General features: G+C 58.8%; 1 protein-coding gene across 1 annotated transcript; it reads right to left on the bottom strand.

Moving 5' to 3' along the window:
* Positions 1-4,105: 4,105 nt before the first annotated feature.
* PRSS27 (serine protease 27) lies at positions 4,106-12,085 on the bottom strand. Its single transcript, XM_010949956.3, has 6 exons — positions 11,644-12,085; positions 8,154-8,180; positions 7,291-7,453; positions 5,935-6,206; positions 5,392-5,561; positions 4,106-5,027 (listed from the first exon to the last, which is right to left on the bottom strand). Exons 1-6 carry the CDS (start codon positions 11,690-11,692, stop codon positions 4,734-4,736), a joined length of 975 nt encoding a protein of 324 aa, XP_010948258.3. The 5' UTR covers positions 11,693-12,085; the 3' UTR covers positions 4,106-4,733.
* Positions 12,086-12,483: the final 398 nt, after the last annotated feature.

The following is a 12,483-nucleotide window of genomic DNA, read 5'->3' as shown; positions in this document are numbered from 1 at the left end:
TGCCTTGGGCTCGTGGCAGCCCCGGGCTGTCCGCCCAGCACCCACTGTCCAGCCTGGGGCTGGCAGATTAGAGCAACATACTCCCATCTTCCCCCTCGGGCCCCTGGCCCCGGCCACCTCACCTATCTCTTGCTGGTATCATACCCCCATCCCTGGGGACAAGGAAATCATCTTCAAATGCTTTTTTAAAAATTAATGATGCCCATGGTATTAAGTGTGTGCACCTGTCCTGTCTCTTCTCTGGCCAGAAGCACCAGCTTCAGGGAAATTTCTTTGAAATTCCTTGTCCACCCTGCTCCACCATAGCCTCTCTGGCTCCCCCTGGTGGCTGCTCTTCAAAAGCTCCCAGGATGACCAGGCATTATGGGAATCCCCATTCCTGTTTCCTGGGAGAGCGCTGGCTCCCTGAGGTTGGCTAAGGTGTCTTTCACCCCAAGATGCTGGTGTCTCCTGCTACCCAAACTCCCAGCTTTTGGGGAGTGTCCGTCCTGTTTCCAGGGCCAGTCTGACTGCCCAGGCTTGGGGGTGGGAACCCCTCTGCTGGGGCCAGGGAGGAGGGGCCTCTGGGGTGCTCACTGTATAGTTTGGGGCACATGGGGAGGGACTTCAAATTCTCCAAGGAGCTTGCTTTCTGAACAGACTAAACTTGGCATCTTCAGGTCCTTGAGGCCAACAGCAAATCTGGACTTGCTTCCAGGCCGCTCTGCTAGGGAGAGGCCCCAGAGCATCTCGGGTGTCCCAGCTGAGGTCGGGGCTTGACTGCTGTCTGAGCAAAGAACTGAAGAGGAGACAGCCATCCAGCCTGGGTCCTGAGGTCCAAGGCCCTTTTGCTGGGTCCTCAGGGTTGGGACAGAGCCTGCCCCTTGGACCCCATGCTCCAGGCCCAGCATACCCGCTGTAGGAGGGCATGGGGAGGGACCTGGGGCACAGCACTCCGGACAGCCTCAGTGTCGCCAGCCCTGTAGCTCCAGGAAGCCAGTGGGCAGGACAGAAGAGGGAGGTGGGCGCTTGGAGTGTGTAGACTCCCTGGGTGGGTCCCCAGCTGCTGGGCCTCCTGCAGAGCCTGTGCCCGGAACCTTCCAGGACCAGGCATCTCCTTTCCTCCCCTTGCCTTGCCCCTCCCCTCCCTTGCATTTCCTTGTGTCCACCCAGCAGGTGCTTCTTCTATCCTGGAGCTGGCGGTAGGGGCTGGCTGGTGCCCCACTGCCCATCGGTCACTGAGTCCGGCTGAGGCAGTGAAGGGCTGAGCCTGCAGTGTAGCCATTTGTCCGTCCTGCAGAGCCTGCGTGTGCTGAGCCCCGGTGCCTCAGGGCCTGCGTGGCCGGCATTCATGAGCAGAGGCAGCTCCATTCTGGCACCTTTGGACCGAGCAGTGCTTCCCTGAGAAATATCGCAAATCTGAATGCCATTGCCCAACCTCTGCATTTAGGGGGGTGTCTCTGGTGATTTGCACCTCTGCCTGCCCCGCCTTCTGAGCACCTGAGCTCCAGGAGGTAGCATGAGGCCTCCAGTCCCCTGCACAGATGCTCCAGGATCTGGAGCCCAGCTCAGGGTGCAGAGCCAGTCCTGTGACCTCAGGGCCATGGCTCACCCCTAATCCTTGAGGCCAGAAGGATTCAGGGGTCCTGGCCCAGCAGTTTTCCTCCTTGGGGCCCCATGGGCCCATCATGTCCATGAGCGTGTGGTATGTGGTGTGTGTGCACGTGTGTGGATTTCCAGGCTCGGTTGTGGCCCCCTCCTCTTGCTTCACCTGCAGGCCGCTGTGGTTGCTGCGAGGTGGACCCAGCCCTGGGCTGTGCCTGCTCCCCTCTGCCCCCAGCAGGCTGGCAGACAGTCTCCCAGACTGGGCCAACCTGTGCTCTGAAGTGTTGTTCCTGCAGCTGCCGGGGCCCTGTCACTGCTGCCCACTCACCAGGCAGTGGCTCTGAGCTGCTGCTTGGTGGCAGCATGGAAAGTCTTGCCTGCCTGGCACCCCTACCCAGGTGGGAGAGGGGACCTGCAACAGCTGGGGGCACAACACTGAGCTTACTGTGAACTGTGAATGGCCTGCATAAACCTGCTTCCCTTTGAAACCCTAGACTCTGCAAGAGTGTTGTCCCTTCCCCTCCCACAGCCATCGGGGTGAGTGTCTGCCTTGGGCCTGGGTGGGGCTAGTGTTTGGGGAACCCAGGTGGTGGAGGACCTGTGCCCTAGAGTCATATGCTTGCCACCACCTGGGACCCACCCAGGGCCTCAGACACCCTCCCAGCCCAGCTGGGTGGAGCGTTAATGGGGGGAGGGGGGGCTGGGCAGCCCTGACGTCTGTGCCTCTCCTCCCTGTTAGCCCCACGGGACCCTAACCAGACTCCTGTAGCAGAGGCAAGAGGATGAGTGGGGTGATGGGGGACACCAGGGCACCTGGAAAGTTAGGACAGCAGGCAAGAGGAGGCAGAGATGGGGTGGCAGGTCCTCCTCTAAGGGGACCCTGGTCCTCACCCCATCTCCATCCTGGCCTCTCACCACCAAGGTGGCAGAGGGTCTGTCTAACCTCCCCTGATGCCCACCTCTGTAGGACCTGAAGCTTTTTCTTCTCCCCACAGGGGGCTAGCCTCTCTCCAGGGCTGCAGGACCCAGGCTAGCCCCTTGATTCCAGCCAGAATGACCGAGAACTTGGCCCTGGAGCCACCCTCAGGACACCCACAATGGAATTGTTCCCCCATCAGGCCTCAGTGCACCTGCTGCCCTGTACCTCTTCCTCCCTTCCCTGTACTGCCTCCTCCCCTGGAACTTGGAGCCCATTCTGCTCTGGAGAAGTTGCTCACAGAGGACCCAGTCCCCAGAGGGCCACCAAGCACTCCTTCCTACCCTCCGGAACACGCCCAGGCAAAGTAGAGCAGAGGGGAATTCAGTGTGTGTTTCCTCCTCTCCCCGGGACTGGGCCACAGCAGGTGCCTGCTCAGTGCTTATTGATTTGCTCCATTAATACCCAGCTGGGAGAGTACGGGTCCATGTGCGTGCTCCCTTACGTGTGTGTGCTTCTCTGTGCCTGGGTGTGCACAGGCATGTGTGCACTGGTGGGTCCGTTTGCATGCATATGCATGTGGTGTGCACTAGCCTGTGGGCATGGGTGTGTGTGTGTAGTGTCCAAGGCCCTGTCCCCCTAGGACTCATTCCCGTTCAAGGTTGCTGAGCACAGCGGGAAGCCTGCTGCCTTTCAGCAGTCCGCCCACATGGGGGAGCCGACCGTCTGGCCACAGAAGGCCTGCTGTGGATGCACGTGGGTCAGACTGAGAACCCAGGGCTGCCTGCATGGGCAGCTGCGCCATCAGGGCCTTGACAGGCAGGGCCGGAGTGAACCGGGGGCCTGAGCTTCGAGACCTGTTCTTGCTGGATTCCTGGTGGCCACAGGCTGAAACTGGGTGGACTAGGAAGGGATTGTGTGGGGTGATGACAGGATGAGGGACAAGGGGGTGGGGACACTGGGCAGGGGCTGAGCACAAGGCTCTCTGTGCAGGATTCTAGCTTGTTTCTGAATTCCCAGGGATCCTAGCAGAAACCATTAAAGACTCCAGCAAGTCTGGCCTCAGCTGCAAACATTGTGGAAGGAGGAAGGAAGGGGTCCTGGCTCAGGTAGCTGCTGAAACCTCTGCCTGTCTCGGAGGGACCTGTCCTGCTGACCTCCATGGCCCCGCGTGGCCTGGGCCTTGGTTCCTCTGTGTGAGAGCATCACAGCTCTGACTGCTGTGTGTGGACTTGATGAAGGTCACACAGGCCCCTGCATCCCCGAGGTCTGGGGAGGTCTAGCCTCTGGGGTGTTGGGTCTGCATATCCCTGGCGGAGCTGTTCCCAGGCGGCTGGAGCCTAGGAAGGAGGTGGGCAGGCACAGGAGCCTGACATAGCCTTAGGCAAGTTCTCCATCCACCCCATCACCCGAGAGGCATGTGGGGGCGCTGTCCTGGGTGGCAGGAGAGAAACGGGCTCAGAAGGGGCTGTGACTTGTCCAAAGTCTCCCAGCAGATGTGGACCCCAATTCCAGCCTCTCCCTACCCACTGCAGCTTTGCTTTCACTGACGGAGGTTGAGGCTTAGGGAGTGGGTAGAGGAAAAGAAGAGGTGGGTAAAGGGGGCCCTTGGGCACCAGGAGCAGCCCCTGCAGGAGCAGTGCATCACCAAGAGAAGTTTTGGGGTGATTCAGACACAAGCAGTGGAGGCTGTGATCCCTAACACTCCGCAGGGCCCTCCTCCTGGACCCTCCCCCAGGGCCCCTACTAGTGTCTGTCACTGCCCCCAGTGCCCAACACAGGGCATCCCTTGGCAGCACTTGTGGTGAGGACCACGTTGGCAAGGACACTTAGGCAGGGGTGGGAGCAGGGAAGCCACCTGTGAGGGGGGTCTGGTGACAGGTGTCACAGGAGACAAGGAGGCCCTAGACTCAGTGACGTCCAGCCTCCAGCGTGCCTGCTGTAGTTCCCTTCCACTGGGGAGCCTTGCCCTCTAATTTCCCACCCAACATTGACCCCCAACTCACAGCTCCTCAGCACCATCCCCTCTGGCACCATCACATCCAGCACCTCTCCACCCCGACTCCTTCACCTGAGAGTCCATGCTCAGGGAGCCGGCACAGGTTGGGTTTTTACTGGCACATGAACATAAATTTAAAAAGTGAGCACTTGACAGAAGGGAGAATTGGGGAGCTATTTACAAATGTACACCCTGGGCCCCGGGGCTCCACTGGCCCACCGGCCTCAGTGAGGTTCAGAGGAAGGTGAGCGGGGCCATGAGGACCAGGAGGATACCATGGGCTGCCAGGCAGGGCGCTAAGTTCCTACTGGGGAGCTGATGGCCCCGGGAGCCCCGCTTCTGGCCACCCGACCTAGCCCGCTGAAACTGCAGTTTGGGGATGATGCGATGGATCCAATTATGGTGGGAGGTGACCCGGATGTAGACGCCTGGGCGGTTCCGGCGGGCGCAGCCCTCGCCCCAGCTGATCACCCCAGCCTGCATCCACGACTGGCCCACAAGGCACACCAGGGGGCCCCCTGAGTCTCCCTGTGGGTGAAACAGGCACAGTCAGAGCCCATAGAGGCCCAAGAGCCAGCTTACGTGGGTATGCAGGTACCCACAGGCCCGTTTTCCTCCCCTTGGCTAGGACACCCCTCTACTCCCCTCTGGTCCTTCCTCTCTGGCCTGGGGTGCCAATTTCTCTAGCATCCCCAGCTCCCACCCTGATTCACCTCAGAGGAACATGCTGAAAGAGCAGTTTCCTCAGCCCCACTGCAGACCTACTGATTGACTCCCCTGGGAGGGCCCTCCAACAGGGGCCTCATGCCTTGTCCCAGGTAGACTGGCTTCCACCCTGACCCAGGCCTTGGGAGCAGGCCTCAGCCCCTGCATAGCCCACGCTAATCCCTACCTTGCAGGCGTCCTTCTTGCCCTCAGCGAAGCCCGCACACAGCATGTCCTCCTTGATGGTTTTTGGCTGGAAGCTGGACTCGGCGTCTTTGCTGTAGAGCAGGTTGCACTTGGGCGTGTCAATGATGGGCACTGCGAGTTTCTGCAGGATCCGTGGGTTGGGTAGGCGCTCTGGGGAGGGGTGACACAGCCTGCAGCTCAATGGATAGTCTTACTGAGGACCCCATGACTCTGGGTTCTCAAGGACCATAGCTCTGTCCCTCCCCATTTCTTGCTTGGGTTTAGACCTCTTCTGGCCCTCAGCTTTGTGGAACAGAATTGCTTCTTCTCTCCCTCCATCTACAAGGCTAGGCTCTTTGTTCCCCTTTCTCCACTTCCCCATGGCTCCTCCTCCTGAGCCTGTGGCCCCTTTCCATACTTACCCCACCCACTTGAGTAGAAATCATGTGTACCAATATTAACAGAAAAAGATTGCTGGTTCAGATTGGCCCCCAAGCTGCTTTCTCTAGGCCTGGCCCCATTCTCTCCTGGCCATGTCCATTACCTTGTTCACTGGGGCTGCCCCAGCCGGTGACCCAGCAGTTCATGCCTGTCTCAAAGACGACTGATGGGTCAGGAACACACACAGGGAGGATATAATCGGTGAAGGTCACGGGCGCCTCCAGTTCCACCAGGGCCACATCGGCACTAGAGGCCATGCCCTGGTACAGGGGGTTGCTCTCCACTCGCTTCACCCTGGCGTACATGGCATGTGGCCCCGGCTTCACTAGTTGCCGCGCCCCCAGCAGGACCTGGTACAGCGATGTTTCAGAGGTGCTGGTAGGAGAGCAGAGACCTGGTGTGAGGCAGCCCCACTAGGGCTTAACAAGGGGAAGTTTAACGGAGAAGGGAACTAGGAGTTGGGCTCTCTCCCAGCCCACCCCAGTGCCTAATCTCTCTTTGCACATTATCATCAAAAAAGTAATCTCCAGGGGGACAAACAACAGGATGAGGTGGTTGAGGGTGTAGAAGCTGAAGCAGCTTTAGTTCCCAACTCCACCTTGGCCAGCTTGGCGACCTGGGGCAAGTCACCAAGCAAGTTCTCTGTGACTCAGTTTTCTTGTCTATAAAATGGGGACAGGAACAATCCCCACCTGAAAGGTTTGCTGTGAGAGTTGGAGATGACCACCCATGGGTGTGCAGCTGGGGGTTGGACCCAGCCTTAGGCAAGTGACCTACTCCCTTTGAGCCCACATTTCTGAATTTAAGATGTGAAGTTTTAAAAGAATTGCAGAGCTATGGTGAGACAAGCTGAGATGCCTGGGAAACCCTATAGGTCTGGGCCAGCTAGGTCACGGTATGATAGCAGGGACTGCGTGGCTTGGCTCTTTGGTTAGGGATGGTATAGGTGACCTTAGGATGAGGAGGAGGAAGGGACATTCTGCTCCAGTCCATCTGTAACCAGAGTCCCAGCCAGAAAGGGAGTGTCCTGGATTTGAAGTCTGGGAGAGGGGACAGGGAAGAAGGCCAGGGTGTGGGAGGAGCCTGCCAGCGTTTGCAGGGATGGGACCCCAGGCCTGACAAAGCACCTCACTTGTGAGGCCAGCAGCTGGGGAATGGAGCCCTCCCAGCTCGGCTGAGAGGGACAAAGGCTGGGAAGCAACGATTACTGCCAGAAGCTGGCTCCGAGGTTGGACCTAAAGGGAGCTCTGTCTGGGAAGGCCGGTCAGTGCTGGACAGCCTCCCCAGCGGGTAGGTTTTCAGCCCGAGCGCCCGCGCCCCGCCACGCCTGGCGCTGTCCGCGGTGCTGAAGCCGAGCTTTGTGGGTTACCATGTACAGGGTCTGCGCCCCAGTAGAGAGAAAGGCTGGTGAGGCTGGCGTTGGGTGGGGAGGGGGAGCGTGGGGTCTCAGCCGACTCACTTGGAGAAGCAGTGTGCTGCGGTGAGGACCCACCGCTCTGTGATGAGGCTGCCCCCGCAGAAGTGGCTTCCATTTCGCTGAATGCTGACCTGCCATGGCCACTCGCCCTCCAAGGCATCCTGCCCGCCTACCATCCGGTTCAGCATTCGAGGACGCCCACAGGCTAGGGGAAGACAGCCAGGGTGGCGCTCACTGTGAGCCAGTTCCATGTACTCTGATTCCCTACCCCTAACCCCACACTTAAGCTTTTACTTTCTGCCCAATTCCCAGCCTCCCTGCCCCTGACCTGCTCGGTGACCTTAGGCAAGTCAGAGGCCTCTGCAACGAGTCAGCCTCTGACACAGGCAGCCCATTCCCAGCTGTGGGGAAGTCCCCCACCCCCTGGGCCTCACACCCTTCATCTGTGAAATGGTGACATCAGACCTACACCTCCGGTCATGGGGTGAGGGGGTGGTGAGATAACACAGGTAAGGGTCTTATCTCAGGGCCAGACGGGCTCCTGGAAGGTCAGTGGGTGTTGGGAGAGTCCCACATGGTGTAGGTGACCCCAAGGGGGTCTGTTATAGCAGAATGGTCCTCCAGTTCTGTCCTTAGCTGTCCTGTCACCTTTCCTGCCCCTCTTTCTCCACGCTTCATGCCTCAGTGGCCTTCTTGTGCCATCTGCACAGTGTATCAGACCTTTCTCCTCCACTCCTCCCTGGGCTCCAGTTCCACTGAACCACAACTTGTCCGCACTGTGGGATTCCCTGTGCCCTGCCCGTTCATTCTGGGTCTCGTTCCAGGGGTGGGGGTTCCTGGCCAGTCTTGCAGCTCTCAGACAAGCCCACTCCTGTTCCCTCAACCCAAGGGCCTTAGATGCTTACCACTTAATGCCTCAGTCCCCTGAGTTCCTGAAAGCAAGAAAAAAGAAGGTGATTAGCCAACTTTGCTGAAGGTCTGCTCTTCCCCTCCCGCTGCTGCTTGGGGTAGCCTCTCCTCTGCTCCACACCCAGCCTCCTGCAGACTTAGAAGGGAAGTCCACAGAAGTACCTGGCAGGAGAAGCCAGGGACCTTCAGTTCCCCACAAGTCTGGCCCCCTGCAATGGTTGCTGGCCCAGGCCTGTGGACCAGAGCTTATCTGTAAGAATGGATAAACCTGCCCCAGGAGAAACCAGTTAGAAGATGCCAGCAAGGGGATCCTGTCATAGCTTGACTCTCCTGTTTGGGGCAGGATGGCTCCTTCTTGTCCTCACAGGGGCCTTTCCTCCACACCCCACACTTATCCTGGAAGCTCTGGGGAGAATCTAGCCTTCAGCCCTGGTGCCGTAGGGTCTCCCTCACCCCTCTTCAACAGCCTGGGGCTGGGATGAAGGAAGAGATAGGCCCTGGGGCCTTTGCTCATAGTCTGTTCCAGCATAAGCAAGCCTCCAAGGTTTAATCCTGAGATGACAGCTCAGCTCCACATGTCTCTCTGGTCTCAGAGGAGTAGAGAGAGGCCAGCCAGTGGCCTTGGGTCAGTCTCCCCAAGATTCCAGATGCCCAAGAGCCAACCCCTCTCCCAGACATCCCAGAATGCTTGCAGTTGGAGCCCAGGACCCCCTGATGGGCCATGGCACCCCTGCCTGGGTGAGGGGACTGGCAGAGGAGTTGGAATGGGACCATTCTGAGGCCCATCTCCCCTGGATCCGTTACCCCCACATCTCTGGACAGACACAGGGCCTGCTACCCAGTCTCTGTGGATCCTCCACCCCAGCCTGAAGACCCCAGCCAGGCCATTAGTCCTCAGCTCCTTGCCAGCAACACTCCAGAAATACCTGCCTGTAGAGAGAGCCCTGCCTGTGCCTGGTTCACTGGGGGCAGATCCGATCAGAGCTGGCGCAGGGGCTCAGGACAGCCTCTCCCCACCTCCACCCTCAGCATTTCCACTACACCCCAACCCCTTTCATGATGAGTTCACTCTTTGACCTGAAGAAGGAACCAATCCCAGGCAGCTGAGTGGCCATGGAGGGCAGGAACAGGTCAGGCTGAGCCACGCCTCTGTGGTGTGCCCGAACACCTGGGGGATTTTTATGGGATCCCCATCCTTCCAGTCTGAGGAATGCACTCCCCAATGCTGAGGGTGGGGTTGGACGATGAAGCAGTTTGGGGGGTGCTATGCAGGGGGGCGAGAGGAGGAGGTAGACACTAGGGGGCTGAGAAGGCACAGGCAGGACTGGCCACTCTTTAAAATAGAAGTGCCAAACAAGTATGGGGGCAAGAGTAGTGTCCGTGCAGGCCGGCAACGGGGAGTGGGAAGTCTACTGCTGAACAGTCACTCATTGATCTGTGTTAACAAGGCACCCTTTTAAAATGCAGGTGTCAGAAGGTGGGTATAGCTGAATGGTAGAGCTCCTGCTTAGCATGCAGGAGGTCCTGGGTTCAATCCCTACCTAGTACCTCTGTCAAAAAGAAAGAAAGAAAGAAAAAAGAAGCAAATGTCCCCTGGGAAGGCAGTTCCCTCTAGCCTCATTTATTATACTAAAATAAGTGTATCATTTAATTAGATTGATAACACCTGACCTTGTGCTCCTTCAAAGGCCTGGTGCTTCCACTTGTATGATGCTCCCATTCAGTCCCCAGCCCCCAACTTTCTCACCATCCACACCATCCTCACCATCCTCACCAGCACTAACATGCTTTCAGACTTATTCTTTCCCTCTGGGAATTTTCCAGAGCCTTGTCCAGGTTCTCCCCACAGCCTTCTTTCTTTCCCATACACCCAGATGGATCCATTGTCTGCTCCCAGGATCAAGTGCATATGCACCCTGCCCAGCAGTCCCCGCTTTAGGCATCCTCACCCCAGCCTAATGCACCCTGCTTCTCATTTAGGAAGGCTCAGGCCTTCCAGCCTCTGAATGTTTGCTCACAACACCCCTGTGCCTGGAAGCCCTTTACTCCTGGTGTCTACAAATCCAGATTCTACGGGTCCTAATCCAGATCAAGCCTAACTGAATGCCTCCTCCTCCTGGCTGCCCTTCTTGCTTGCACCACCCATCTGTGAAGCCTGGCTGCCTCTCCTGAGCTCTCTGTCTTCCCATCTGCCTTCACAGAGCTCTGCCCAGCTTGTCCTGGAGGTAGAATCTCATCTCTCCTATGGGCCCAAGATCTCCATGAAGGAGGAGCCCACATCCAGAGGGCCTGAGCCCAGGGAATGTATAAAGGTCAGGATGAGAGCAGCCATGGGAGCAGTGCTGACCAGGAGGGGGTCATGGAGACCTTGGATCTGCAGGGTGGGTATCCTTTCAGGGGCTGGGCGAGCCGGCCATGGGTGTCAGGCCCCTCCTTCGGGCCAGGGCCCTCATGCTCCTGTAGCCAGTTACTGGTGGTGATGGGAGAGACCTCAGGCTCTAGGAGGGAACAGCCAGAGGTGAGGGGTGAGGATGGTGCTGACAGAGATCAGGCCTCTGGTCCCAGCTGTTTGACAGCCAAATCCAGGCTGCTGTTTCCTCTTTGGCAATGACCTTGATTACTCAACCGATCAGGAGCAATCACTGTGTTACACACCCTAGCAGAGATGGCATCCCTCGAAGAAAGTTGTTATCCTTGGGCCAGGAGGCCAGGAGGGGGAGGCTGGACAGCAAGGCCTGGGGAGTTCAGCAGGAACCCTCCTCCTCTGGTGGGAAGGCCTGGCTGAGTTGCAGCCTGGGGTGACCTGGCTCGGCCCTGAGAGGTGACTTGAGGACAGGGAAGTGAGGTGGCGGCTGGGCTGGCCAGGCTGGCCCAGGAATGCAGGAGAGTTTCCCTGGCAGAGAGCAGCCTGCCCAGCTGGTAGGGAGGGGCCTGGCAGGTGGGGCCCCCTGGCTGGCACCTGCTAACCCTGACCCAAGATTGGGAGAGGCGATAGGGGTGCAGGACGTGCTCCTCCTATACCCTCCCTCTCTGGTGGGAGAAGGAGCCTGCACTCCTGCCCCCTCTGCTCCCTGCTGAGCCCTTGCCAGCCTCCTGAGGCTCCCAGGTTCAGGTGGCTGCTCAGCCACCCCTCCTGGGCCCGGCTGATGGTGGCCCAGGGATTAGAGCCCATCGGTCCTGAGTTCAGATCCTGAGCACATGCAGCCCTGTTTTTTCATCTTGGAGACCAAAATGAGAGGAAGAAGCACCAAGCCTAGAGCTTGGCCATGGTTGACCGAGGCAAGGGGAGAGGATCCTGCCTACGTCACTGCCTCCAGGGTCCTCTTGGGCCTGCATTCACACCCCGACTTCACTCCCCAGGTGGGAGTTCCCATGGGGACAGGGAAGGGAGGACTGTGCTGCAGCCCCAGGCCTGGCCAGGGAGTGGGGGGCTTAGCTCCAGCTCCCAGTAGGACAGAGTGGCCCCCTGAAAAGTCTGGGACTCACCAAACCGCAGCAGCAGCAGGAGCAGGGCCAAAGTTGGCACCCGCCTCATGGTCTCAGCCTGGCTGGATTGCCCACCGGGCAGGGGACAGTGGTGGCTGGAGCTCCGTGAGCGCTAGGATGTTCGGGGCTCCATGAAGTGGGGTTTTATGCTGGAGATGAGTGTCAGCTCGGCTATGCTGCCAGACCTGTCAGCCTGGCCCGCCCAGTTCCTCTCGGCAGGAAGGAGGCAGCCCAGAACCCCAACTCCTCCATGACCTGCCCTGAACCCCAAGGGCCAGGCCCCTCACCCTAAAACACATTAGGGTTTGGGGGCTAGGGTGCATCTGTCCCATTTCGGTGCTTGTGGCATGGGGTTCTGCCCTTACTGTGACTGCACCCCCAACTGACCACAGGCTCTACACAAGGCGACTGCAGCCTGCCTGTGAGATCCTCCCTGTTTCAGTCATTCATTTGGTCCTTCATTCTTATTTCTTGAGCACCTACTACGTACCAGGCATCAGTGAATGAAACAATCCAGGACTGGGCTTACATTTTTGAGGGAGAGGGATGGACAAAGGAGGGTCCAGGTCAGCTGTGTTTATGGTACAAAGAAGAGCAGGGAAGGAGTCTGGAGGCCGGATCCGCAGCTGACCTCAGCGCCCCTCACATGCCCTCCTTCCAGAAATTGGGTCCCAGCTCTTCCCCAAAGCGCAGGTCCCCAGGCCCGCCCCTGGGTGGCCCTGACCGCCCCCTACCCACCCTGGTCCCTTGGAGGCACCCTTCTCCCTCCGGGCCAGGGGCTGGGGCTGGGGCGGGGGTCTTCCCGGAACCCACGCCGGGGTGGGCGGGGCGGAAGCTGGT

This window comes from Camelus bactrianus, chromosome 18, assembly GCF_048773025.1.
Source record: "Camelus bactrianus isolate YW-2024 breed Bactrian camel chromosome 18, ASM4877302v1, whole genome shotgun sequence".
NCBI classification, from domain to species: domain Eukaryota; kingdom Metazoa; phylum Chordata; class Mammalia; order Artiodactyla; family Camelidae; genus Camelus; species Camelus bactrianus.
The sequence above is the reverse complement of the archived record's forward strand: the minus strand, read 5'-3'. Positions and strand labels throughout refer to the sequence as shown.

Bases quoted from the DNA above. Each gene is read 5' to 3' on its own strand.
- PRSS27 (XM_010949956.3), bottom strand. From the start codon at position 11,692: ATGAGGCGGGTGCCAACTTTGGCCCTGCTCCTGCTGCTGCTGCGGTTT. The intron at 8,181-11,643 runs GTGAGTCCCAGA...TCTTGCTTTCAG, and splicing joins CCTGCTGCTGCTGCGGTTTG to GAACTCAGGGGACTGAGGCA. The intron at 5,028-5,391 runs GTAGGGATTAGC...TTTCACCCACAG, and splicing joins GCAAGAAGGACGCCTGCAAG to GGAGACTCAGGGGGCCCCCT.